Source organism: Hyaena hyaena, unplaced genomic scaffold (genome assembly GCF_003009895.1).
Source record: "Hyaena hyaena isolate Hyena2069 unplaced genomic scaffold, ASM300989v1 scaffold_19, whole genome shotgun sequence".
Taxonomy (NCBI): Eukaryota; Metazoa; Chordata; class Mammalia; order Carnivora; family Hyaenidae; genus Hyaena; species Hyaena hyaena.
The window spans coordinates 3,322,129-3,347,938 of NW_024080651.1; the positions used below are offsets into that span (position 1 = coordinate 3,322,129).

Consider the following 25,810-nt stretch of genomic DNA (forward strand, 5'->3'; position numbering starts at 1 on the left):
CCCCTCCCCCCACTTGTGTGAGCTTTCTCTCTCTCTCTCAAAAAAATTTTTTTAAAATAATAATCCATTTTTGAATTCATTTTTGTATATGGTGTGAGGCAGGGATCTAACCTCATTCTCTGCATCTGGCTATCCAGTTATTCCAACATCACTGTTCTTTCTCCCTATTGAATTGTCTTGGCACCCTTGTTGAGAATCAGTTGATCATAAATATAGGAGTCTATTTTTGAATTCTTAATTCTATTCCATTAATTGACACACATCTATCCTCATGCCAGTACAACACTGTTTTGGAATTGGAAAGTGTGTGGAGAAGCTGGAGCCAGTGTAGTGAATTAAGAATATGCAGATTGTGCCTGCTGAGTGACTGGACACAAGCCACCCACACAGGATCAGCATTTCCTTCTCAGCAGGTAGCTCCCTCAACATCGGAGCTCCTGCTTTGGGGAGGTGAAAACCAGGGGGTTGTTGTGATTTAAAGCACAGCTTCAATACACACATACAAAGGAAGTAAAGTCACAGGACTTATTACTTACAGATCCCAGAAGTGAAGTGGTGGGTGAGAAGGGGATGGGAGGTGGGGAGAGGTGGCCAACACATTTGTTAGAGCAAATACTTGGCACCCAGCAAGAGACAAGCAATATGCTTGTTGGAGAATCAGAACAGATTGTTTATTTCGCACCAGTGCTGCCCCAGTGGAGTCACCTCCAAAGGCTGAGCCCTGGTGCTGGTGCTGGCCTTCTTTTATGCCTGGCTAGCTTCTGGGCACTTGGAAACTTTCTATTGGCTGCATGGGGAGGGGGAGGGACTATCTGTTGTGCTACACTGGCAAGATTTACAGGGAAAAAAACATGCAAGGGAAGTATCAGGCCTTGGACATCTGGCTGGCTTTTTTATCTGCTCTTGTTGGCTTTCCCTTTTACATTGAGCTGAAGGAAGGGCAGTTCTCTCTACCAGGCCAAAAGTGAGCAGGAGATAGAGGGCAGGGTAACAAGCATATGTTACTTGTAAAGTGGTTGAGGTAGAGGTCACTGACTTTTCATTGGCTTAACTCTACATGGTTATTTTATTTTATTTTTTAATGTTTATTTATTTTTGAGAAAGAGAGAGAGACAGAGTGCGAGTGGAGGAGGGGCACAGAGAGACTCAGGGCTGTCAGCACAGAGCCCAACACTGGGCTCAAACTCACAAACTATGAGATGATGACCTGAGCTGAAATGGGATACTTAATCCACCGAGCCACCCAGGCACCCATCTACATGGTTATTTTAAAAGGTTCCCTGGGAGGGGCTCCTGGGTGGCTCAGTCAGTTAAGTGTCTGACTTCAGCTCAGATCATGATCTCATGGTTCATGAGTTCAAGTGCTGACAGCTCAGAGCCTGGAGCCTGGAGCCTGCTTTGGATTCTATATCTCCCTTTCTCACTGCCCCTCCCCTACTTGTACTCTCTCTCTCTTCCTCTCAAAAATGAATAAACATTAAACAAAATTTTAAAGTTTCCCTGGGAAATGCAAAACAGGAACCTAAGGCAGGAATCCTAAATTCAACTCCTTTTTAAATGTCCAGACTCTGGGTGTGAGCAGGATTATCATGCTGTAAAATGCCTGGAGGCAACTCAGAAAAACAGAAGTTGTTTTTCTCATCTCAAAAAGTTTGAGTCCATCAACTTCATTCTTCTTCTATTCTGGATTCCTTGCTATTCTGACACTGTGTCGTGTCGTACTTCAGTGTAATTCTAACACTAATGACCCACTGTTAATGTGACTCCATGGATTTAAAAGCACAGATTTAAGTCCAATAAGATTTGCCCTTATTTCAGATGCTGGCCTCAAGTGTAGTCCTCAGGCCACCCATATTTATGACAGACAGACTACAAATTCAAGAGGTTCCCATGACCCCTCTCAGAATCAATGGCTCACTAAAATAATTCACAGAACTAAAAAAAAAAAAAAAGTTATATTTGTGATTACAGTTGTATAAAGGATACAAACGAAGACACACAGAGTGTAAGATCTGGGAGGGTCCTGAACAGAGAGTTCCCAAGACCTCTCCTTATAGAAACAGAGCTTGTCACCCTTGTCCCAAGCACTTCAAAGTGTTCACCAGCCAGGAAACTCTACTGAGTTTGGTGTCTGGAGTTTTTATTGAGGTTTTATTATGTAAAGGTTATTGATTGAATCATTGGCCACATGGTTGAAGTCTATCTTCAGCCTCCCATCCATCCCTGGAGGCTGGGCTGGCTCAAAGGCCCAATCTTCTAATCACATAGCTGGTCTTTCTAGTGACCAGCCCCATCTGGAGTCATCTCATTCATTAGCATAAGCTGAGGAGTGATCTCAGACACTCAAGAATAACAAAGACACACTTATTGTTTCAGGAAATTCCAAAGATTTAGAGTATCCTTTCAGGAACCATAGGCAAATTATTATACAACACTTGCATCTCTGTATGAATTTTATAGTTTCTGCAAAAAGAAGTCAGCTGGAATTTTCGTAAGGATTGCATTGAATTTGTAGATCAATGTGGGGAGTATTCAATATTAAAATAATAATATTAAAAATAATAAAATAAAATAAAACAATATTAAGGCTTCTGATCCATGAACATGAGCTGTCTTTTCATTTATTTAGATCATCTTTAATTTCTTTCAACAATGTTTTGTAATTTCAGTGCAAAACTCACGTGCTTATTTTATTCATTATTCCTAAGTATTTTATTCTTTTTTTTTTTAAGAGTTTATTTTTTGGGGCGCCTGGGTGGCTTAGTCGGTTAAGCGTCCGACTTTCGCATAGGTCATGATCTCGCGGTTCATGGGTTCAAGCCCAGCGTCGGGCTCTGTGCTGGCAGCTAGCTCAGAGCCTGGAGCCTATTTCAGAGTCTCTCTCCTAGAAATAAATTAAAAAAAAAAAAGGGTTTATTTTTAAGTAATCTCTACACCCAACACGGAGCTTAAACTCACATTCCTGAGATCAAGAACCACATGCTCTACAAACTAAGCCAGCCAGGCCAGCCCCCCACCACCCCCTTTTTTTTTTTTTTTTTTTTGAGAAAGAGAAAGCACATGCATGCATACAATGTGGTCAGAACAGAAGAAAAGTGAGAGCCTAGGCAGAGCAGAGTACAGTGTGGGGCTCAATCTCATGACTGTGAGATGATGACATGAGCCAAAATCCAAAGTCACTTAACCAACTGAGCCACCCATATGCCCTGCCCTCTATTCTTTTTGTTACTCTTCTAAATGGAATTATTCTCTTAATTTCATTTTCAGATTATTTATTGCTAGTGTATAGAAATGCAATTGATTTTTTAATATTTAATTGTCTTAAAATATTGAATTTGTATCCTACAACCTTGCTGAACACAATTATTAGGTCTAATAATTTTATAGTAGGTTTCTGGGGGCTTTCTGTTGTTGTTGTTGCTGCTGCTGCTGCTGCTGCTGCTGTTGTTGTTTTAAGTAGGTTTTATACCCAATCTGGCACTTAAACTCATGACTCTGACATCAAGAGTCACATGCTCTACCAACTGAGCCTGTAGGAAGATTGTTAATTACTAATTCAATCTCTTATTATAGGTCTATTCAGATTTTCTAATTTTTCCAAATCAGTTTTGTTAATTTGTGTCTTTCTAGGATTTACTCATTTCATCTAAATTATATAATTTATTGGCATACCTTTGTTCATGGTATTCCCTTATAATTCCCTTTTTCATTTTTTTAATGTTTATTTTTTTTCTTTATTTTTCAATGTTTTATTTCTGAGAGAGAGAGCAGGGGAGGGTCAGAGAGAGAGGGAGACACAGAATCTGAAACAGGCTCCAGGCTCTGAGCTGGCTGTCAGCACAGAGCCCGACGCGGGGCTCGAACCCACAAACTGTGAGATCATGACCTGAGCCAAAGTCAGCTGCCCAACTGACTGAGCCACCCAGGCGCCCCTTAATGTTTATTTTTGAGAGAGAGAAAGCTTATGCATACAAGCTGAAGAGGGCCAGAGAGAGGGGGACAGAGGATCTGAAGTGGGCTCTGTGCTGACAGCAGACAGCCCAATGTGGGGCTCTAATTCACAAACCAGGAGATCATGACCTGAGCTAAAGTCAGGCACTTAAGCCACTGAGCCACCCAAGCACCCCATCATTCTTAATTTTAGTAATTTGAGACTTTGCTTCTTATATTTTGGTCAGTCTAACTAAGTTTAACAGCTGTGTTGACCTTTTCATAGAGCCAACTTTTGGCTTCATTGATTTTTCTCTATTTTTTTCTATTATTTCATTTAGTTCTGCTCTAATTTTTATTATTTCCTTTCTTCTGCTTGCTTTGGATTTAGTTAGCTCTTCTTTTTCTAATTTCATAAGGTGGAAATTTAAGTTATTGATTTGCGATCTTTCTTCTTTTCTAAAATAGTTGTTTATAGCTATAAATTTCCCTTTAGACATTGCTTTTGCTGAATCCCATAGCTTTAGTATGTTGTATCTTCATTTTCATTCATCTCAAACCATCTCCTAATATCCCCTGTGATTTCTTCCTTCATCTTCTAGTTCTACTATGTTTTAATGAAAGCAAGTTTAACACAGAATTCCATCTCCAGTAAGGACATTTAGCAAGCAGGCATGAAACAGTCTTATGATTTATTCCAAAATCTTCAAGTACCCCTCCACCCCCACTCCTCTTTCTCTTTGCTTCTCCAAAAACTCCTTGCATGAAAGATTCATCTGAGAAATGAAAAAGTATTCCAGGGACAGATATAACTAAGAACCCTCCCACCAGTATGGAACACAGGACCATTTAAGAATCAGATCCGAGGGTCACCTGAGTGGTCCAGTTGGTTGAGCATCTAACTCTTGGTTTCTGCTCACGTCGTGATCCCAGGGTTGTGGGATTGAGCCCCACATCAGGCTTCTTGCTGAGCATGGAATCTGCTTAAGATTCTTTCTCTCTCTCCTCCCCCACTCACACGCTCTCTTTCTCTTTCAAATGAAAGAAAAGAGAAAAGAAAAGAAAAGAAAAGAAAAGAAAAGAAAAGAAAAGAAAAGAAAAGAAAAGAAAAGAAGGGGTGCCTGGGTGGCTCAGTCAGTTAAGTGCCCAACTTCAGCTCAGGTCATGATCTCTTGTGAGTTTGAGCCCCACATCGGGCTCTCTGCTGTCAGCACAGGACCCCTTTAAGATCCTCAGTCTCCCTCATTCTCTCTCTTTCTGTCCCTCCCCTGCTCACCCCCTCTCTCTCTGTCTCAAAAATAAATAAAACATTTTAAAAAGGGGGTTCCTGAGTGGCTCAGTTTGTTGAGTGTCTGACTCTTGATTTCCACTCAGGTCAAGACCTAATCATTGTGGGATCGAGCCCTGCATCCAGCTCCATGCTGAGTGTGGAGCCTCCTTGGGATTCTCTCTCTTCTCTCTTTACCCCTCCCCTGCACACATGCTCTCTCTCTCTCTCTCTCTCTCTCTCAAAATAAATATTAAAATAGGAGCATTAAAAAAAGAAGAACAGGGGGAGGGGGGGAGGGGCATGGAGGAGGGCACTTGTGGGGATGAGTACTGGGTGTTATGTGGAAACTAATTTGACAATAAACTATTTGTAAAAAAATAATAAAATAAATTAAATTAAAAAAAAAGAAGAACAGGCAAATCTGGGATGCTATCTTGAGTATGGAAGGGTGAAGGGCTCACTAGATTTTTATACTTTATTTAAAAAACATATTTTTAAGATTTTATTGTTAAGTAATCTCCACAGCCAACATGGGGCTCAAACCCACAACCCCAAAATCAAGAGTCGCATGCCCTACCCACTAAGCCAGCAAAGTGCCCCAACTTTTATACTTTAATAATGTCAGGATGAAGACACCTCTGAAGTAATGCTAAATAACACCCATTTTAAACACTACTCATTAATGAAAAACTTATCCTAATGTTGATAATGTTTATGAATAGAAACCTCTAGGATTCGGAAGACTAAAAGGTAGCTGAAGCACCTGTAGGAGTGACTTTTTTTTTTTTTTTTAAAGTAGGTTCAATGCCCAATGTGGGGGGGCAGGGGGGAGGCTTAAACTCATGATCCTGATTAAGATCAAGAATCGCATGCCCTACCAACTGAGCCAGCCAGGCACTCCACGGAGTTGCCCTTGATTAAATATCCTTGCTTACTAGGAGTATGTATCATGGGTTAGGAAGGAGCATACTGCCCTGGGGTGGACCAGTGCCAACACACATCCCATCACACTGTCCGTGTAGAAATAATAGAAAGAAAATTGTAGGGGCGCCAGGATGGCTCAGTGGGTTCTGTGTCCGACTCTTGGTTTTGGCTTAGGTCATGATCTCATAGCTTCATGGGTTCAAGCCCCGCATTGGGCTCTGTGCTGGCAGCATGGAGCCTGCTTGGGATTCTCTCTCTCTTCTTTCTCTCTCTCTCTCTCTCTCTCTGACTCTTCCTCACTCATGCTGTCTCTGTCTCTCTCTCAAAACAAAATAAATAAATAAACTTTAAAGAAAAAAAATTATGACCACATCACAGTGTTTTGCAGGCACAATATCTCTAGGTAAAACTTTATTAATAAAGCTTCGGGGGTTTTTAAAACACATGTGAGGACTGTGAAAACCAAGTTTAATGAGTAGCTAAGAATGTGTACAGTAGTTCCTTGGAACAATGTGGAAACAAGGAAGGTACTTCATCTCTCAGGCCCATTGCCCATTTATTCTGCCCCAGGAATGGGCACCAAAGAAACCAAGGAACTTTGTGGGCATTCTCATTGACTTTAACTTCAAAGAGCCGTGCAAGAATCCCTCATTTCAAGCCTACTCTTGGCAAAATCCATCCTATAAGGTGCTCCAAGAGTTTAAAGTGGGAGCACTTGTCATTGCCTGCAATCTACAGTACCTCTCCTTCTGGCTCCAAAAGCACCACAAACACTTCATGTACTGGAAATGCCTGTTTGGAGGCAAAAGATGGCAATTGTTATTCGAGAAAAGGACAAATGTATGCAAAAATTTGGAGGTGAGAGAGAGGAACAGAGAAATTCAGTGGAAAACAGAAGAAAATCCAAACTGCTGGGTGCAGACATCAGGTAGGGAATGGGAAGAGATGAAGCTGGGAGGTAGGAAGGGGAGGGATCATGAAGGAATTGGAGTCTGGTAAATAGGCTAGACCTTCACCCAAGAGTAATAGGGAGTCATGGAAGAGTTTAAGGCAGGGGAGGAACACGTCAGGATTGCATAGTGGACAAATATCTCTGTCTGTGCCATGGCTGACAGGTTGGAGGAGGGGCAAGAGTAGAGCAGGAAGACTGGCTAGGTGGTTCCAGCAAGCAAGAGATCATGGAGCCTGCGGGGTCATAGTGATACCGATATCCTGTTTTCTGCAAAGTTCTGCTTGTTTACGGGAGGAAGCTGCTGCCCACTAGGACTGTGCTTACCAGGCAAGTGGTATTATCTGTCTTGCCCCTTCTCTTCTGCCCCAGGCTCCCTTGTTGATGTTGACCTGAGAAGCCATGTGTAGATGCCTCATCACCACTATCAGGGCTCACCATGACCATGCCAATGTCGAGATGACCCAGTTAGTCAACTAATTGTGAACAAGGAAAAAAGTGGACAGGGGACCTAGACTAAAGGAGACTCAAGAGACAAGAAAACCTAATGCAGTGTTGAATCATGATGTCATCTATAAAAAGACATTTATTTTTTAGAATTTTTTAAATGTTTTTTATTTATTTCTGAGAGAGAGAGAGAGAGAGACAGCATGAGCAGGGGAGGGTCAGAGAGAGAGGGAGACACAGAATCTGAAAGAGGCTCCAGGCTCTGAGCTAGCTGTCAGCACAGAGCCCGACATGGGGCTCCAACCCATGAACCGTGAAATCGTGACTTGAGACGAAGTCAGACGCTTAACTGACTGAGTCACTCAGGTGCCCCTAAAAAGACATTTAGAGATACTTGGAAAAATGTGATTACAGATTAGGTGATTTTGTTTTTTTATATGTATATTTTAAATTTTTATGTATTTATTTTAAAGAAGAGAGAGAGAGAGCAGGGGAGGGGCAGAAAGAGAGGGAGAGAGAGAGAATCTCAAGCAGGCTCCACACTGTCATCACAGAGCCCAATGCAGGGCTCGAATTCACCGACTGTGAGATCATGACCTTAACCAAAATCAAGAGATGGACACTTAACCAACTGAGCCACCCCCAGGCATCCTAGGTGATTTTAAAGAATTATTGCTTTTAGGGGCGCCTGGGTGGCTTAGTCGGTTAAGCGTCCGACTTTTGCTTAGGTCATGATCTCGCGGTTCGTGGGTTCGAGCCCCACGTCGGGCTCTGTGCTGACTGCCAGCTCGGAGCCTGGAGCCTGTTTCAGAGTCTGTATCTCCCTCTCTCTCTGACCCTCCCCTGCTCACGCTGTCTCTCTCTCTCCTAGAAATAAATAAAAAAAAAAATATTAAAAAAAATAAAAATAAAAAAAAAATAAAAAAGTTTTAAAAAGTAAAAATAAAAAGAATTATTGCTTTTGTTAGGTGTGATAATAGCATTCTGGTTACTTTTTGTTTTGTTTTTATTTAAGTATTTGTTAGAGATAAACACTAAAACATTCACAGATAAAATATGACTCTGGGATTTGCTTCAAAATAATCAAGAAAAACTCCCATGACCTAATACAGTATTTCCTGTTTACATATTATGTCCCTTTATTATCCTCATATACACTTTTTTTTTTTTAATTTTAGAGATAGAACGGGGCGCCTGGGTGGCTTAGTCGGTTAAGTGTCCGACTTTCGCTTGGGTCATGATCTCACGGTTCATGGGTTCGAGCCCCGCGTCAGGCTCTGTGCTGACTGCCTGCTCAGAGCCTGGAGACTGCTTCAGTCTGTAACTCCCTCTCTCTCTGACCCTCCCCTGCTCACGCTGTCTCTCTCTCTCTCTCTCTTAGAAATAAATAAAACATAAAAAAAAAATTAAAAAAAATTTTAGAGAGAGAACATGCACAAGTCGGGGAGAGTGGCAGAGGGAGAGAGAGAGAATCCCAAGCAGGGCTCAATCCCTGACTCTGGGATCATGACCTGAGCTGAAATCAGGAGTCAGACGCTTAACTGACTGAGCCACCCCAGCACCCCTGCATACATTTTTTTCATACCTGTAGCCAAAATATATCAATTATTTTATGATCTGAACATATTTGAACAAATGCCTTTGGGGCACCTGGGTGGCTCAGTTGGTTAAGCATCTAACTCTTGGTTTCAGCTCAGGTCACGATCTCACAGTTTGTGAGTTCAAGCCTCACATTGGACTCTATGCTGACAGTACAGAGCCTGCTTGGGATTTCTCTCTCTCTCTCTCTCTTTCAATCTCTCTTTCCCTCATTCCCTTGCCCCTCTCCCTACTTGCACCATCTCTTTCTCTCAAATAAAATTAGGGGCGTCTGGGTGGCTCAGTCAGTTAGGCATCCGCATCTCATGGTTCATGAGTTTGAGCCCCGCATCAGGCTCTGCTGACAGCTCAGAGCCTGGAACCTGCTTTGGATTCTGTGCCTCCTCCTCTCTTTCTCTCTCTCTCTCTCTCTGCCCCTCCCCGACTCGCAGTCTGTGTGTCTCTCTCAAAAATAAATAAACATTAAAAATTTTGAAATAAAATTAAAAAATTTTAAAGATACAAGACTAGAAGTATATTCATATAATGGAGTTCCCTGTGGGATGGTATTAAGGCTTTTTATTTTTTTAGCTCTATGTATTTTTATCACCACCTCCATTCATTTCCTACTAGAGTCTATGTTAGTTTTATAACCAGAAAATAATTGTTGTTTTTAAGGATAACATGTTGAGATGAGTCACAAGGAGAGAAGAGTCAGGAGGGTATTGTCTAAATGTCTGTATGTCTGACCCAGCAACTGCATGAGAGATTGACTGGAAGTCACCTCAAAGAGGCAGGCCTGGATTGTCACTGAAAAGCAGAGATGCTCTCAGTGGCCACCATCAAATTCTGCACCCACTCTTCCCAATCTACTGTAGGAGACAATGTACAATAAACCTCAGCCTTTTGCTTCTGGGGTCTGAAGTCCGAAGCAGTCCGTCTCTGTGAGACACAGTCTAGTGAGGCTTTCCCTGATTCCTCCAAAGTGCTTTTTGCCAGGGAATTCGAACAGATGCAGCAAAGCCTCACATTTTATGGTAGGGTCTAGGGTTGACCAGGGGTTGAACTCCTTCACTTATAAATAAGGGAACTGGAAACCATTACTTGCCTCAATTTTCTTATCTGTAAAATGGGGGGTAAGAAAAGCATCTAATTCATGGCATTATTGTGAAGACTACTTGACCTAATATTTGATAATTTTAATAATCAATAAGTTATTAGTTAATAACTTAATAATTATTAAGTTATTAATAATTAATTAACAAATAATTAATAAGTTATTAATTCTAGTGCATTGCCTGATAAGGGATATACAACTTAGTATAGTAATGTGAACTAAAGAATGAATTTGGATAGGCATTCAAGAAATACAATTAGGTGGAAAGTAGTTTCACAATGATATTTACAGTATGACAACTGTAAGAGCCAATGCCACAAAACACACCACTTTTACATGAACATTATTTTAAGTTAAAAGCAAAACAAAACCCAGCAGATTTAAGAAAAGCTCTTTACCACCCCCTCAAGTGCTTGTTTTACCAGGATGAGAGCCATTAACAGAGATTCTTCTTTACCAAGAAACTTATGTGCATAATAAGGGGACCTTTGTTTTCTAGAAACATTTCCCTACCCCTTTCTGCTAACGGTCTTACTCCCACTTTGTATCCTTTTTGTTTTGTTTTGTTTATTGGTCTATTTTTATTTTATTTTATTAAAAATTTTAAAAAACATTTCTTTTTTGAGAGAGACAGAGAGACAGAGTGTGAGCAGGAGAGGTACAGAGAGAGAGGGAGACACAGAATGTGAAGCAGGCTCCAGCCTCTGGGCTATCAGCACAGAGCCTGATGCCCGGGCTCAAACCTACAAATCGCAAATTCATGACCTGAGCCAAAGTTGGACGCTAAACCAACTGAGCCACCCAGGTGCCCCTATTTTTTGTATTTTTGAGGGGGATGTTGGAGGGACAGAGAGGGAGGGGTAGAGGATCCGAAGCAGGCTGTGTGCTGACAGCAGATAGTCCCATGTGGGGCTTGAACTCAGGCGACTGAGAGCTCATGACAGGAGCTGAAGTCAGCTGCTTAACGGACTGAGCCACCCAGGCGCCTCCCGCTTTGTATCTTTGACCCTTATGCCTCTTCTTACCGCATATAAGCCCCTTTTGTTGCCTATGTTAGGAATTTCTTATCTATGTGGATTCCCCTGTATACACAAAATTAAATTTGATATTCTCTTGTTAATCTGTCTCATATCAATTTTTTTTAATTTAAAAAAATTTTTTTTATTTATTTCTGAGAGAGAGACAGACAGACAGACAGCGTGAACAGTGAAGGGTCAGAGAGAGAGGGAGACAGAATCTGAAACAGGCTCCAGGCTCTGAGCTAGCTGTCAGCACAGAGCCCGACGCGGGGCTCAGACCCACAAACCGTGAGATCATGACCTGAGCCGAAGTCGGACACTTAACCGAATGAGCTACCCAGGCGTCCCTGTCTCATATCAATTTGATTCAATCCAGCTAGAGAGACTTGAAGGGCAGTCTCCTCCTCCCCAACACTCCCTTTTCATAAATATATATTTATATTTACATGTGTATATAATATCATCTGGGAGGATTTTTTTTCAGGGGAAGAATGAGATGGCCATTTGTAGAAATGACCCAAGAGACTATCTTTTATATCCAGTTGAGGTAAGTAGGGTATTACCTTATGGAGGAAAAACTGGATTATAAATGCCACTAAGAAAACTTAAACCTAATTCAGGATATTACATGAGGCAAAAGAGGTTCATTCATTTTTTTCCCCTTAGACCACAATGAGGGCAAGAGAAATGGAGAATGATGAAGAGAATTTGGAAGCATTTCACAAATAACACCCATAGGAATTGCTAACTGATTAAGTATGGGGCTAAACAAAAAAGAGGCATCAGTGAGGATGCTTAGGTTTGGGGTTAGAAACAAAAGCATCTTCTGACAGCGGTAACTGGCTTGGTACTGTCAGCTAGGCTTTGTGTCTTCCTTTTAAACAACTTCATAGAACATCAGCATCAAACAAGGACCAAGATATGACTTTGATGGATCAAGATAGAAACCAGACCACTTTGTAATCATATCTGAACACAGACAAAAATGTGAACATCATGAGAACCACAAAATTGTCCAAACATCCTCCTGGCTAATGTGAAGGACTGTTGCTTCCTTACCAATTACAGGTTTAGCTTCCCTTCATTCTTCCTACCTTCTTGAAATGACTAAGTTACCCAATCATAGAATTATCCTTGTTTCCTGACAATATTAATTCTAGAACAAAGTCCTGCTTCCTTGATCCTTCCCCCAAATCACCTAAAACAGTCCCAAATCCTAAAAGAAGCTTTTCTTTTTTCTTCTCTTTCTTTTTTTAAATGAGAGACAGAGAGTAAGCAGGAGAGGTGCAGAGAGAGAAGGGGACAGAGGGTCTAAGGCAGGCCCTGTGCTGACAGCAGGGCTGGAACCCACAAACCATGAGATCATGACCTGAGCCTAAGTTGACACTAAACCAACTGAGCCACACAGGTGCCCCTAGAAGCACCTTTTTCTAACACCTCCTTACTGAGACACTCCCTCACTGTAAGCAGTCAGTAAATCTATCTTTGCTCAATTATAGGTGTGTTCTTGGTGGTCTTTGGCTAAAGGACATTTAAGTAACCAGACGATGATACTGTCATTCTCTGAGATGGGAAAAATGGTATGATTGGTGGTTGTGTGAAGCCCCTCTGGCAAAAGTGCCTGTGGATCCAGGCACAGGCTGGAAGACTTGCCAGTACCTCTCACAAGCCTTCTGAGTGTTTTCCTGGTCCTCCAAGCTGTTCCCACTAAGGAAGCACTAACTTCATTTATATTAAAACATGGAAAGAAATAATAGCTGATATTTAATGACTATGTGCTATGTGCTGAGAATTGTTCTAATGCCAAGCTTTTTCTAAGGGATCTAGTTTTTGTTTGTTTGTTTGTTTGTTTGTTTTGTAAAGTAGGATTTATGCCCAGTGTGCGGCTGGAACTCATGACCTGGTGATCAAGAGTTGCATGCTCCCTGAGCCAGCCAGCCACCCCAAGTTCCACATGCTTTAATTCATTTACTTCTCCCATCAACCCTAAGAAGGTAGGCACTATTATTACCAGGTTTTACTATAGAGAAAACGGAGGTACAGAAGTGTGAGGATTGGAGCCTATTTCACACTCAGGGCTCTCCAGAGCGCTCCTCCAGCTACAGGGAGCTAAGCCGAGGCAGCCATCTTGTCTGTAGTCCTCTTCGACTGCAACTCCCGGCATCCTTCGCGATAGCAGGGCTCCGCACACAACAAATCCCGGCGTGCCCCTCGGCGGCCCGGGGTGGAGGGTTCTAGAAGGCGTGACGTGGGGTCGAGAGCGGGCTCAGAGGCGGGAGCCTCTCAGCAGTCGCTGTGGCCGCAGCTGCCGGGCCTGGGGACGCGGGCGGCCGGGGCCGCGGGCGCAGCCTCCTCGTCTCCCCGGCCATGGCCGCGCTCGGCCGGCCCTTCAGCGGCCTCCCCCTGAGCGGCGGCCCGGACTTCCTGCAGCCGCCGTCGGCCTTCCCCGGCCGGGCCTTCCCGCCGGGAGTGGACGGCGCCGAGCTGGCCCCGCGGCCGGGACCCCGCGCCTCCCCGAGCTGTCCCGGCGGGAGCGCAGCGCGCGGACGGTGAGGAGCCGGCGGGCGCGGGACGGGCGGGCGCGGAGCTCGGGCTCGTTAATCCTCACGACCCTCCGCTGGGGGCTCCGGAGCCCCACAGAGCAGATGAGAAACTGATCCCCAGGGACGTTAACTGTAAGTCGCCTGGGGCTACGCAGCCCGGGAGTCCGGGTCGGACCGCGGCCGGCCTGCGCTTCCGAAAAGTGAGCAGACTTTGCCGGGCTTCTGCACTCCGGGCCGGGTTGGAACCCGGGCGGACCCGAGCCTGGCGGTCCCCTCGCGCGGCCGCCAGTGCTAACTTGCAGTGCTTCTCGGACACTCACTTGGTTTCTCATCTGCCAAGAGGGACAGGAATGGGTCCTGCTAGTGAGATCGTGGAAGTAAAGTGCCTGCCCCCAGAAACGTTTTCCCCACGTCAGTCCCTCCGAATTTATTTCCCACTCTGTTGACAAAGTGAGAAGTTGAGATTTCAACTCCTGATTCTGTCGGGACCACCCAACCAGACCGACCTTGTGATCTGGATATCCAATCGCAGTCGGAAAGGAAGGGGACAAGCCAGTACTTGTGGCATCATCGGCAAGATTATTGGGGAAAGGAAGAGTGGATGCTGAAGGCACAGGCTCAGTGAATTTCTCAATTGACTGATTTTGTTTGTTTCAACAGTGTTTCAGTTCGCTGCAAAAAGAAACACAAGCGAGAGGAGGAGGATGATGAGTAAGTTTCAGGTGCCATTAGTTCACGTTATGGTCGCTTAATTCAGCCAGTCTGTTTTATATTCAAAATTACTTAAAAGTGAGAAGGTGAAACATTAGGTATCTGTGCAGGGAAGCACGAGGAACTGGTAACATTGGTTGCCTTTTAGGGAAAGTAACTGGGTAGCTGGCATGTCCGAGGAAACTTTTCTCTCTGTAATCCTTAGTAATGTTTGAATTTTCGTCCATGTGAATATTATTGCATGCACAAAGTAAAAGATTTTCAAGTATGCAAAAGGATAAAAATTATAAAGTCTTAAGAGTGCACACTCTCCTTTTCTACACAGATGCAACCCATGTTACCTGTTTATTCTTTCTCCTCTGGAAGATAATCTATAACGAGTTTATAACTGTTTATGCGTGTGGTTTTCTGCATTTGTAAGAAGGTAACTTACGTTGGCAGAACTCTGATCGTTTCACTTCACTGTCCTATGGCTTGTTGCATATGGGCAGGTAGACTTCTTCCTAATTTCTTTTGCAACACTGAGTAGAATTCTGTTGTAAGTAGGTATACATCATAGACCAGTCTCCCGTAGATGGGGTTCTAATTTCTTTCAAACATTTAGCTTTTATTGTAGGTTAAATCTACCACGCACATCTTTTTAAAAGTTCTTCGTAGGTCCGCCTGGGTGGCTCAGTCGGTTAAGTGTCTGATGTCGGCTCAGGTCATGATCTCCCGATTCATGGGTTCTGGCTCTGTGCTGACAGCTAGCTCAGAGTCTGGAGCCTGTTTCGGATTCTGTGTGTGTGTGTCTTTCTCTCTGACCCTCCCCTGCTCGCTCGCTCGTGCACGCTCTCGCTCTCTCTCAGAAATAAATAAAACATTAAACAAAAAATTTCAAAGTTCTTTGTATATATGTGCAAGTAGGTTCATGGATTCCTAGATGGGGAGTGGCATTTAAAATCTGAACAAGAGTTGTTGCTGATTTATATTTTTTTTAACACTGGAGATGCTGGTTTCTCCATCTTGTCACCAGATCTGTATTTTCAAACTTTTTGTTTGCATTCAAACTTTTTTTTTACACCTCACTTATAGGTAGCGTAATTACATCTCCTAGACAGACAGTGTCATGGAAAAATGAGTGAAAGAATCAAAGAGGATATCCAGATAACCAAAAGAAAGATGTTCATTTGGCCTTATCAGTCTTTAGGGAAATGCCTAATAAAGCCACAGTGAGATCTACTACACCACCAGCTATTGGAGCACCCAGTAACTCTGCAGTACTATAGAGGAGAGTGTAAACTGGTACAAGCACTTTGGGAAATAGTTGGCATTATCAAGTAAGTTGAAGGCATACTCACTCTATTACCCAAACATTCTGCTCTTGAGTATGCACACACTCACAACAAGAGACATGTACAAGGAAGTTCATAGCATCCTTGTTCATAATAGCTCTAAACTAGAAATGTCACATATGTTTCTCAACATTAAAATGGATAAAGTAAGTTACAAATTCATACAATGGCATTCTATTCAGCACAAAGTGAAGAAAGAGAATATTACACCTATAAACATGGATATGTCTTATAAGCATAATATGAGCCAAAAAAAAAAAAAATCCCAAGAGTATATACAGTATAATTTCCTAAGTATAAGGTTGAAAGCCAGACAAAGCTAAACATTGTTTAGGGTTGCATATCTATATGCTTGATAATGTATTTTTAAAAAAAAATTTTTTTTTACATTTATTTTTGAGAGAGTGAGGGCACAAGTGGGGGAGGGGCAGAGAGAGGGAGACACAGAATCTGAAGTAGGCTCCAGGCTCTGAGCTGTCAGCACACACAGCTGATGCGGGGCCCACACTCACAAACCCTGAGATCATGATCTGAGCCAAAGTCAGATGGTCAACCAACTGAGCTACCCAGGCGCCCTTGATAATGTATTTTTTAAAGAAATAAATACTATAATACAGTATTTACCTGTAGGGTGGAAGATATAGAGTACCATTTTGGGATGTTGACAGAGGTCTGTATCTTGAATGTTATTATTTTTTAATGCCTATTTATTTATTTTGAGAGAGGGAGGGCAGCAGAGGGGCAGAGAGTGAGAAGGAAGAATCCCAAGCAGGCTCTGCACTGTCAGCACGGAGCCTGATGTGGGGCTCAAACTCGCAAACTGAGACCATGACCTAAACTAAAACCAAGAGTTGGTTGCTTAACCGACTGAGCCACCCAGGTTCCCCTTCAATGTTATTTTTATGGATGTATACTTTCTAATTATTCATTGAATTGTATAAGCATAGGAAAATTATAGTTAAAATTAGATCCCTTTTTTAACTTATATTTTGTAAATTAAAGTTATGTCAAACATCATTTAACACATTTGGGTTTCATGTGTGAATTGTTCATGTTTGTGCAAATTTCCTATTGGCATATTGATCTTGTTCATCTATAAGAAATCTTTACTAAAGATATCAGTAGTTTATTATGTATGTTACGCTTCCCCCAAATTTGTCATTTGGCTTTTAACTTTGTGTAGGTTTTGCTTGCTTGTGTTTTGGCCAGCAGAAGCTGGATTTTCTAACCTTTTGATACATAGGCTAAATAGATTTGAAAGTTGTGTCAGTTTAAAAACCATTGGACCAGACAGTATTTATGTTCTTTATTGCCTTGGGATTGCTGCGCATACACAGGGACCTCTTTGCTCTTGTCTTTTGGAGTATAAGACATACTTGAATAAAGAGTCTCAGTGTTAAAAGTTTGAAGCATAAAATCTGTTGGCTTATAAAGTTAACCAACTTTGGGGCTCCTGGGTGACTCAGTAGAGCATGTGATCAGTTCAAGCCCCACATTGGGTGTAGAGCTTACTTTAAAAAGATGAATAAAATGTTAACCACCTTTAATTTACAGATGAAGAGATTGAGGCCCTGAGAATGAGGAACTTGGCTTTTGGATGTCTAATACGGGCTGCCACCTGCCACTTCCATGGATCTTATCTGTACTTTGAAGTCTTTTATATCACATTTTCTTTGGAACTTAAATATCACTGATCTCTAATTACTTGCAAAATGGACCTACAAGCCATGAAATAACTTAGTCCAAATCATGTTGGAGGTTAGAGATCAGAACCTAACTCTTACACTCAGTTGCATTTCGTAGTTAAGTTATTGGATGTGCTAGGAAATTATCTGTTCTCACTAGATGTATTTTGTTTTTCTTGGCTGGTTTTATGTGTATAGTTTCTCCTGCTTTCCAAAAACACCACACCATAAAACTATTCACATATTACAGAAATATTTGATGTATAGCTAGACATTTTTTAATACTTTCTTAGCAGTTAAAACCAACTATAAACGTTATTGTGCTCACTTTGGTAGCACGTGTACTAAAATTGGAATGATACAGAGATTAGCATATTCTCTGTGCATGGATGATACATAGATTTGTGAAGGGTTCCATATGTTCAGATTATAGCTACAGTTGTGAGCATAGCGTAAGATTTAGAGTTGTTGAATCACTATGTTGTACACCTTAAACTCATGTAACAACATCTGTCAACTATGTTTTAAAAAAAAAGACCTCAAAAAACTAAACACTTTTTAAAAACCTTATTTAATAGTTGATTCCAAGAAAAGTCTAGGTTCAAGAGAGCACTGTCAGATTTTATATTGCCAGAGACTTTAATGTTGATTTTTTAAAGTTGATTTTTGTAGTTTTACCATGAATAGAAATTTCTTCTTGTAAAATACATACCACTTCCTTTGACCTTCATCAGTTTAGAAAGTAAGAAGCTGTGGTAGCCATTAACGAATTTTTTTTTAGTTGCAGAGCTGTGTTCTGTTTCTGAGACTGCACTTGCTGATGCCCAGGCAATAAAGTACTTCTGGCCTAAATACTTAAATAGAATAGGACCAGTTGTCTATTTTACCTGCTTCAGAGACTTTTCGACTGAATTGGGCATGTTGTAGTGCATGCAAATACTAGTTCATGGTATGAGCTTGAACCATTGAACTTCCCCTAAGGAGGCCATAAGTTCCAGTGAGAATGGCATAGAGCTAGGACTTGGGAGCTTTGGTGCCTGGTGCCTAGCGTGCAACTCTACCTTATATGACACTTAAGATATTGCACTTTAGCTTTTCTAGGTCCTAGTTTCCAAATCTGCAAAATCAATTGGATTTGATAAACTCTAAGGTCTCTGTGAAATATAAATTTTTTCAGGGAGTGTTTATGTCTCAAGGTGGGAGAAAGTGTACCCCATTGTTAGAAAGAGACCTCAGAACCAAATGATAGTCTCTGAGAGGATCAAGACATCAGCAATATCATCTACCACCGGTAGTAGTTGGAACAGACCTGATCAAGCATGCATGTTTGTCCTGCAGGTCAAGATAGATACGCCTGCAGATCACCTCCCCATGTGGAACAAGCAGAATTATGACAAAATATGGCTGGGGCTGAATTGCTGCTCTGTGGTTTTGGTTTCTTTACTTTCCACTTGACCTTCTCAGAGCCAAATAAATAGGAATGACTAAGTTCCCACACTGAATACTTCTAATCTGAGAAAGCAAAATCTTGCAGGTGCAGCCTGATTTGGCAGAGAGCAGAAGAAAACATCTCAAGGAGGCTGTCAAAATGACAGAAAATGCATGATTCTCCATCTTGTAATCACACACTATCAAAAATTAGAGTTTTTGTATAAGAGTTTGATTAGAGATAGGGATGATAAATGTTTTATTTATATGACTCTGAATTTTCATTGATTTTTTTTTTTCCAGTTGTCCAGTAAGAAAGAAAAGGCTAACTGAAGCAGGGCTGTGTGCTGGTCCTAATGACTGGATTCTTTGTACACATCAGGATATAGAGAGTCATGGAGTAAATCCGTGCACTAGTGGCCTCCCTGCACCTGGCATGTTAGATGTTCTTTGTGAAGAAATGGATCAGACAACGGGAGAACCGCAGTGTGAAGTTGCGCGAAGGAGGCTTCAGGAAATCGAAGACAGGTAACTGGGCAGTTTATGTTGCTGGCTTGTTGTTCATCCTGGGTACCACCTCTCCTCTCTTAAGCTAGGCTAATTCGCCACTTGGTGGTAATGGTGATCCTCAACCTCTCAGACTATGAATTCAAAGTTTACACATTAAATGTTAAAGTAAGTTCTTCTCATAGAACTTTGCTTACTTAGTGTTTCTGAATATCAATTTTTGGTTTATGGGAGTTTGCAGGGATACATTCTTCAAATTTGATTGTATCTGATTAAAACTTTTGTTAAATACTGAGTAACTCTTCTGCCTGTAGTTTCTTCACTCGGATAGAGCCTCATGTTTTTCTTGATCTTTTCCTATAGCTTCTGTTGCCTTTATTATTTTTAAAATTTTGTTCAGTTGCTAGAGTATATAATAGCTTGACTAATTTTTCTTTCTGTGCTCCTGCTGCCTTTCTTTATTTAGGATAATTGACGAAGATGAAGAAGTTGAAGCTGACAGAAATATTAACCATCTCCCCAGTCTTGTTCTTTCTGATACCATGAAAACAGGTTTGAAGAGGGAATTTGATGAAGTCTTTACAAAGAAAATGATTGAGTCCATGTAAGTGTTGCTTCTTGGTTTCCCTTTAATTTTGATCTTGGAGGGAAACCTGGTGTCTCAATACACAGCCCGTGTTATCCTAGTCATGTCTCCATCTCCTGCTTACCAGCCTAATGAAAGTATAGTAGGTTTTCTATTTAGCTTAGGTTGGATACAGACCTTTTTCTTAGTTCATTGTGGATGAACAAAATGCTGTGCATGGACAAGTTTGAAGTATGCTGGAGTGGCTGCCTTACCTTCTTAATCTCAGATTGAAGTTCTTAAGTGCAGTATCATCTGATATTTTGGGATGGGGGGGATTGGCGAGAGAGAGAGAGAGAGCCTATTCTCTTACATTATCGTCATAGGATATGGAACTACATTTCAAAAGGTCTTGTTTACCAGCCTCTCTCAGTTGTTCAGGAATACGATTAAGACCTAGAAAACAGGGGCACCTGGGTGACTCAGGTAAGTGTCCAACTTTGGCTCAGGTCATGATCTCACTGCTCATTAGCCCTGTGTCAGGCTCTATGCTGACAGCTCAGAGCCTGGAGCCTGTTTCAGATTTTGTGTTCTCCCTCTCTCTTTGCCCCTTTCCCACTCGTGTGCTGTCTCTCTCCCTCCCTCCCTCCCTCCCTCTCTCTCTCTCTCTCAAAAATAAATAACATAAAAAAAATTTTTATAAAAACAAAAAATAAAAAGACCTAGAAAATAGAAGAAATCTCCCAGCAGCCAAAATAGTTACCACAAAGGCCACAATCCAAAGCTCCTGTTCTTGTCCTAGTAGATAGTTCCTCAGGGCTTTAGCTCTAAGCTATTTTGCTCTGAAGTTAGACACAGCTTAATGAGCTCCGGTACCTGGATTCTTAGATCATCAGAGTAGAAACAGAAACAGCAAGGGGCGCCTGGGTGGCTTAGTCGGTTAAGTGTCCGACTTTCGCTTAGGTCATGATCTCGCGGTTCGTGGGTTTGAGCCCTGCGTTGGGCTCTGTGCTGACTGCCAGCTCAGAGCCTGGAGCCTGTTTCAGAGTCTGTATCTCTGACCCTCCCCTGCTCACGCTGTCTCTCTCTCTCCTAGAAATAAATAAAACATTAAAAAAAAAAAAGATTAAAAAACAAACAAACAAACAGCAAGTGAGACCAGTACAAACTGATAGTAGTGAGTAGTGACAGCACAGTGTGAGGACTAGAGAGGGAACTAGAAAGCAAACGTAATCTACAGAGTAAAGCAGCCTAGGGCCATTAATAAAGGAACTAATGCTAGTCCTGTAATTCCTATCGTCTTGAGCTTACAAGACCCGAAGCCATCATTATCCACATGTAAAGTAATAGTCAAGCTACAAAAAGCCATTTAGGTGCTGCCTAGAAAAGACTAGATAGATTTGATACTTAGTGAGGGTGTCAGATATCTGAAAAAATCTCTTATAACACAAGCCCCAGTGATGCCAGACAGATGAGGTATTATTGCCTTTGGCCACGGTGGGTTCAGCTGCTGCTTGATGTTAGCTCACAGGGGTTTTTGCGTTAGCCCCCTCGCTTGAGTTTATAATTAACTAACCAGCCCTAAGGATGGGTAAATAGTTTAGCCAGGAGTAAGCAGGTCATGTTGCCCTACAGCCTAAAAAATAGCACTTTCTGCTCTCGGTAGTTTTCCAGAAGCTAACCTTTGGGAATATTCTTCATCGTGGTTTATTTTGTTTTATTTGCCTTTAGGTTCCAGAAACCATCAAACCATCACTGGATGGAGGAGGACTGAGGGGCAGGCAGGCACTGGCAACATAATTGTTTGGACATAATTGTAAAAAGCATTATAGTTCATAGTTATACTAAGCAAAAGGCATCAGAGATGCTTTTAATGTGTTTGGTCAGTGTTTCATTTATAATAGTTTAGGGGTACCTGGGGGGCTCAGTCGGTTAAATGTCAGACTTCGGCTCACGTTATGATCTCACAGTTTGTGGGTTTGAGCCGTGCGTTGGGTTCTGTGCTCACAGCTCAGAACCTAGAGCCCGCTTCAGATTCTGTGTTTCTCTCTCTCTGCTCCTCCCCTGCTCACCCGCTGTCTCTCTCTCTCTCTCTCAAAAACAAATAAACATTAAAAAAAAAAGTTATAATAGTTCAGTGCAAGATAGTAGCTCATATCTAATATTAACCACAATTTAAGAAATCTATAGCATGACATTGAATCAAGGGCCTCTATTTTTCACATTGAGTGTTTATATTACTTTTATTTTTAAATATATATTTTTTTAATTTTTAATGTTTTATTTCTGAGAGAGAGAGACAGCATGAGCAGGGGAGGGTAAGAGAGAGAGGGAGACACAGAATCTGAAGCAGGCTCCAGGCTCTGAGCTGATGGTCAGCACAGAGCCTGACGCAGGGCTCGAACCCATGAACATTGAGATCATGATCTGAGCTAAAGTCGGACACTTAACTGACTGAGCCACTCAGGTGCCCCTATTTTTATTTTTATTTTATTTTATTTTTTTTAATGTTTTATTTATTTTTAAGAGAGAGCTAGATGCAGCATGAGCAGGGGAGGGTCAGAGAGAGAGGGAGTCACAGAATCCGAAGACAGGCTCCAGGCTCTGAGCTAGCTGTCAGCACAGATCCTGATGCAGGGCTCGAACCCATGAACTGTGAGATCATGATCTGAGGCGAAGTCGGATGCTTAACCAACTGAGCCACCCAGGCGCCCCCAGTTCTTAACTCTAGATGTAGCAAACGTTAGCTTTTCAACATGTGTCCTTTATTTCCATATCCTGAAAGTTTTATTGAAAGTCTGTATTTTATGTCTTAGGAGCCGTCCTTCCATGGAGCTTGTGCTCTGGAAACCTCTCCCTGAACTCCTTTCCGATAAGCCAAAGCCGTCATCTAATGCTAAGAACTACACAGGAGAGAGCCAAACCAAGCATGCAGCTGCCGGCACTGCCTTCCCTGGGAGAACTGAACTGTTCTTGGAACCTCGGCAAACAGGGATGCCTGTTTACAGTGGTTTGGAGACAGCTGCTTGCACAGAAGAAGAGATGGAACTCTAGAAACCAATTTCTATGCTAAAGTTGTCAAATTTTAGAAGGCTCATGTATTTAGTCGTGAGCCTACTTGTATGGCGTAGGGACTTGAAAGTTTTATAAAACGGGTGTAATAAATCTCCACCTGTGATTTGGGGTGGGACTCTCATTCTGGGTAGCCATTTCTTGAATCCAACTTTTTGCCAAGGAAGCTTGTCTCAAGGGAAAAACAGTTTTCCAGGGGGCTTATTAAGGGAATGTGAAATTGCGGCCTGCAGAGGCAAGTATCTAAGGGTGTCATCTGTTCATTATCTGAACCATTCAGATAATCAGAATATTCAGATGCTTGAATCTGAAAAAGATGCATTAAGAAAGAAGGCTGCTCTTACTACGACTATGCCCTGACAGTTGAGTCACAGCTCATCTATAGATAGGAGTTCTGTTTACCATGGTGACTGTATATGACTGGGAAGAGGAGGGAGAAAAGCAACAGCTTAAGTCTATTGCTAAGAGATTTAACAGAGGCTCTGAAACTTGGATGTTGTCTGTTCTGTGTATCTATATTGATTAAATAGCTGGTAGCATTGTGGCTCACCTCTTAGCCTCTGAAAATGCGATGAAAATACAAAGAAAAGGTTTTTCCTTCAAGGCTTTTTTGCCTTATGCTACTGTTGCTCCTTGGTTTCCCTTGCACAACTGATAAGCCCAGTTATTCAGGAATGTTTACAACGTAATTAACTTCGAGCGATAGTTAAAAAGTGATTGCGAGGTAACCTGTGTGCAAATTGGCTACGGGGGAAGCCTTCCTTAAGTAATCCCAAGGAACTGCCATGTCAGCTAAGCCCAGCATTGATAGATATTTTTAAAAGGTTATGCCTGTATTAGCAAGTTGAGTATTTTAGTGTTAACGTAGAAAACAGTGACAGAACAATGAACTGAGAACATGTGGGTAAGCGACATTGAGATGTACTGAACTAGCCAATTTGCCGGCTGTTTTAACTGTTGGCGCAGTAAACCTCCGAGTTAATAGAGAGTAGCTTCCTGCTAACAGGACATCTTCATCTTGAGGAACTAAACCAGCCTCAAGGTGTCTGTTGGGGATAACCAGGATTGAAGTTTTTTATTTCTCAGGAAGGGCTCTTCTGTGTGGCTAGGACTCAGTAGTGCCGAGTAAAACAACACTTCCTTTAGTGCTACGGAACATCCACTATAACTTATTAAGTGAGTGTAATACTGGCCCTTAAATCACGCCACAGGAGACCACCCCAGTTCTTTTTGTTTTGTTTTGTTTTCTGGGTTTCTTCCTCCTTTATAGGAATCAGATACCTGATGTAGAAAAAAATGGTTTTTGCCAAGTAGAGGTGACTTTTTAGAAACCAGCTCCCAGGCATTTTTGAAACCCATGCTGAAATCCTTCCCCTGTAACAGATGGCGTAGAAGTAACAAGTCTGTTAATTGGACTGTTTCTTCCCTTGCCTGTTGTTCCTGCTTTCTCTATTTCTGTCTGGATAGTCAGGAAACGATTTAATGTTTAATATTTAAACAATATTTAATGTCTACACAGTAAAATTATTCAAACTTCAAACCAGTATTAAAACCAGTTGGAAACCAGCTAATAGTTTCTTAATCTCAGATTTAGAGATGAATGTAAACTGTATTCTGTTGAAATGTGCAAGTGTTTGATTCATGCTGTTTGAAAAACTCCTGCCTTTAGGTTATTGTTTAATGGGACCAACTTACAAAGTTTGTAGCCTTAAAGAAATTGCCATGCTAAAAAAATTTTGTTCTGGTATAACTTAAAAACATGAAGTGACCAGAATTTGGATTTAGTCCCAGTGTTAGGGTGGAAGGGGTGATGGCTTTCCAAAGAAGGACCCAAAACACAGTGAGACAGTCTTGGATAGAATTGTGGGGCAGGCCTCTGCTGGCAGGCCTGCATGAGGAAAAGGAGGAACAAAAGCAGGCTCTGATACCACTGGTAACTATTGGAGAGAATTAAGAATCTGTTAATTAAAATCCAAACAACTTGTTTCAGGAGTCAGATTATCTGACACGATTAATTACTTCTGCAGGAATATGGATGTTTAATGCTCCTTTTTAAACTTTATCCTTTTGCATATGTTTGTACAGAAATTTACTTCATCCTTGTGGTGCTTATTCATCTGAGCCGTTTCCACAGTCTCCATGCCTCTGCTTTGGTTTTCTTTTATCACGTAAGGCTTTTGCTTTTGCCTTAAGGTTTCCCTAGGGAATCAACAGGTCTTTTCATTTTGTACAGCTTTTGAAGCATGGATCAAACATTGGCTTACTATGCTAATGTGTGAAGAGAAAAACTATCTAAAGCAGGTGAGCTTTAATGAACAAATGTATATTTTCTCTGAGTTTGAGTAGGGTGTGTGTGGGTTGTTTTTTTTTTTAATCTAAAGTTAAGTCCAGTTCTCAAAAATATTAGTCATTAAAACACACAAACAAAAAACCCTGCTACTCATTTTCAAAAAAGGTGCAGATGTAAAATTTAGGAAAAAAAAAAAAAACAACCAGGGTTAGGGGTTAGAACCATGAGAAGAAATGCTTATTTATAAGCAGGTTCATTAATTATTTTGGATTTGAAATTTGGTTTCGTTATTTGATAGTGACAAGAACGGTGCAGTACTCAGAAGGTCCTGGAAGATGCTATCAACTTTACTTTAAAATGAGAATCTGGTGTTTCTGTATTTTATTGTTTTCAATAAAACTTCTTAAGTGTTTTGATTTTGAGGTATTTGTATTCTTGCAC

The 25,810-nt window shown here is 41.5% G+C and overlaps 1 protein-coding gene and 1 non-coding gene across 3 annotated transcripts; both read left to right on the forward strand.

The window, feature by feature from the left end:
• The first annotated feature begins 13,464 nt into the window (after window positions 1–13,464).
• CCDC117 (coiled-coil domain containing 117) lies at window positions 13,465–25,786 on the forward strand. Of its 2 annotated transcripts, XM_039225889.1 has the most exons (5): window positions 13,465–13,783; window positions 14,438–14,488; window positions 19,239–19,463; window positions 19,909–20,046; window positions 22,824–25,786. In XM_039225889.1, exons 1-5 carry the CDS (start codon window positions 13,602–13,604, stop codon window positions 23,059–23,061), a joined length of 834 nt encoding a protein of 277 aa, XP_039081820.1. In that variant the 5' UTR covers window positions 13,465–13,601; the 3' UTR covers window positions 23,062–25,786. The 2 variants fall into 2 exon arrangements, with proteins under 2 accessions (XP_039081820.1, XP_039081821.1); XM_039225890.1 differs by lacking the exon at window positions 14,438–14,488.
• LOC120227915 lies at window positions 17,828–17,931 on the forward strand. Its single transcript, XR_005527370.1, has one exon. It is a non-coding gene; the product is annotated as a U6 spliceosomal RNA (small nuclear RNA).
• Window positions 25,787–25,810: the final 24 nt, after the last annotated feature.

Coding starts and splice junctions, on each gene's coding strand:
- CCDC117 (XM_039225889.1), top strand. CDS start 13,602: ATGGCCGCGCTCGGCCGGCCCTTCAGCGGCCTCCCCCTGAGCGGCGGC. Junction 13,784..14,437: donor GGGAGCGCAGCGCGCGGACG/GTGAGGAGCCGG, acceptor TTGTTTCAACAG/TGTTTCAGTTCGCTGCAAAA. Junction 14,489..19,238: donor CGAGAGGAGGAGGATGATGA/GTAAGTTTCAGG, acceptor TTTTTTTTCCAG/TTGTCCAGTAAGAAAGAAAA.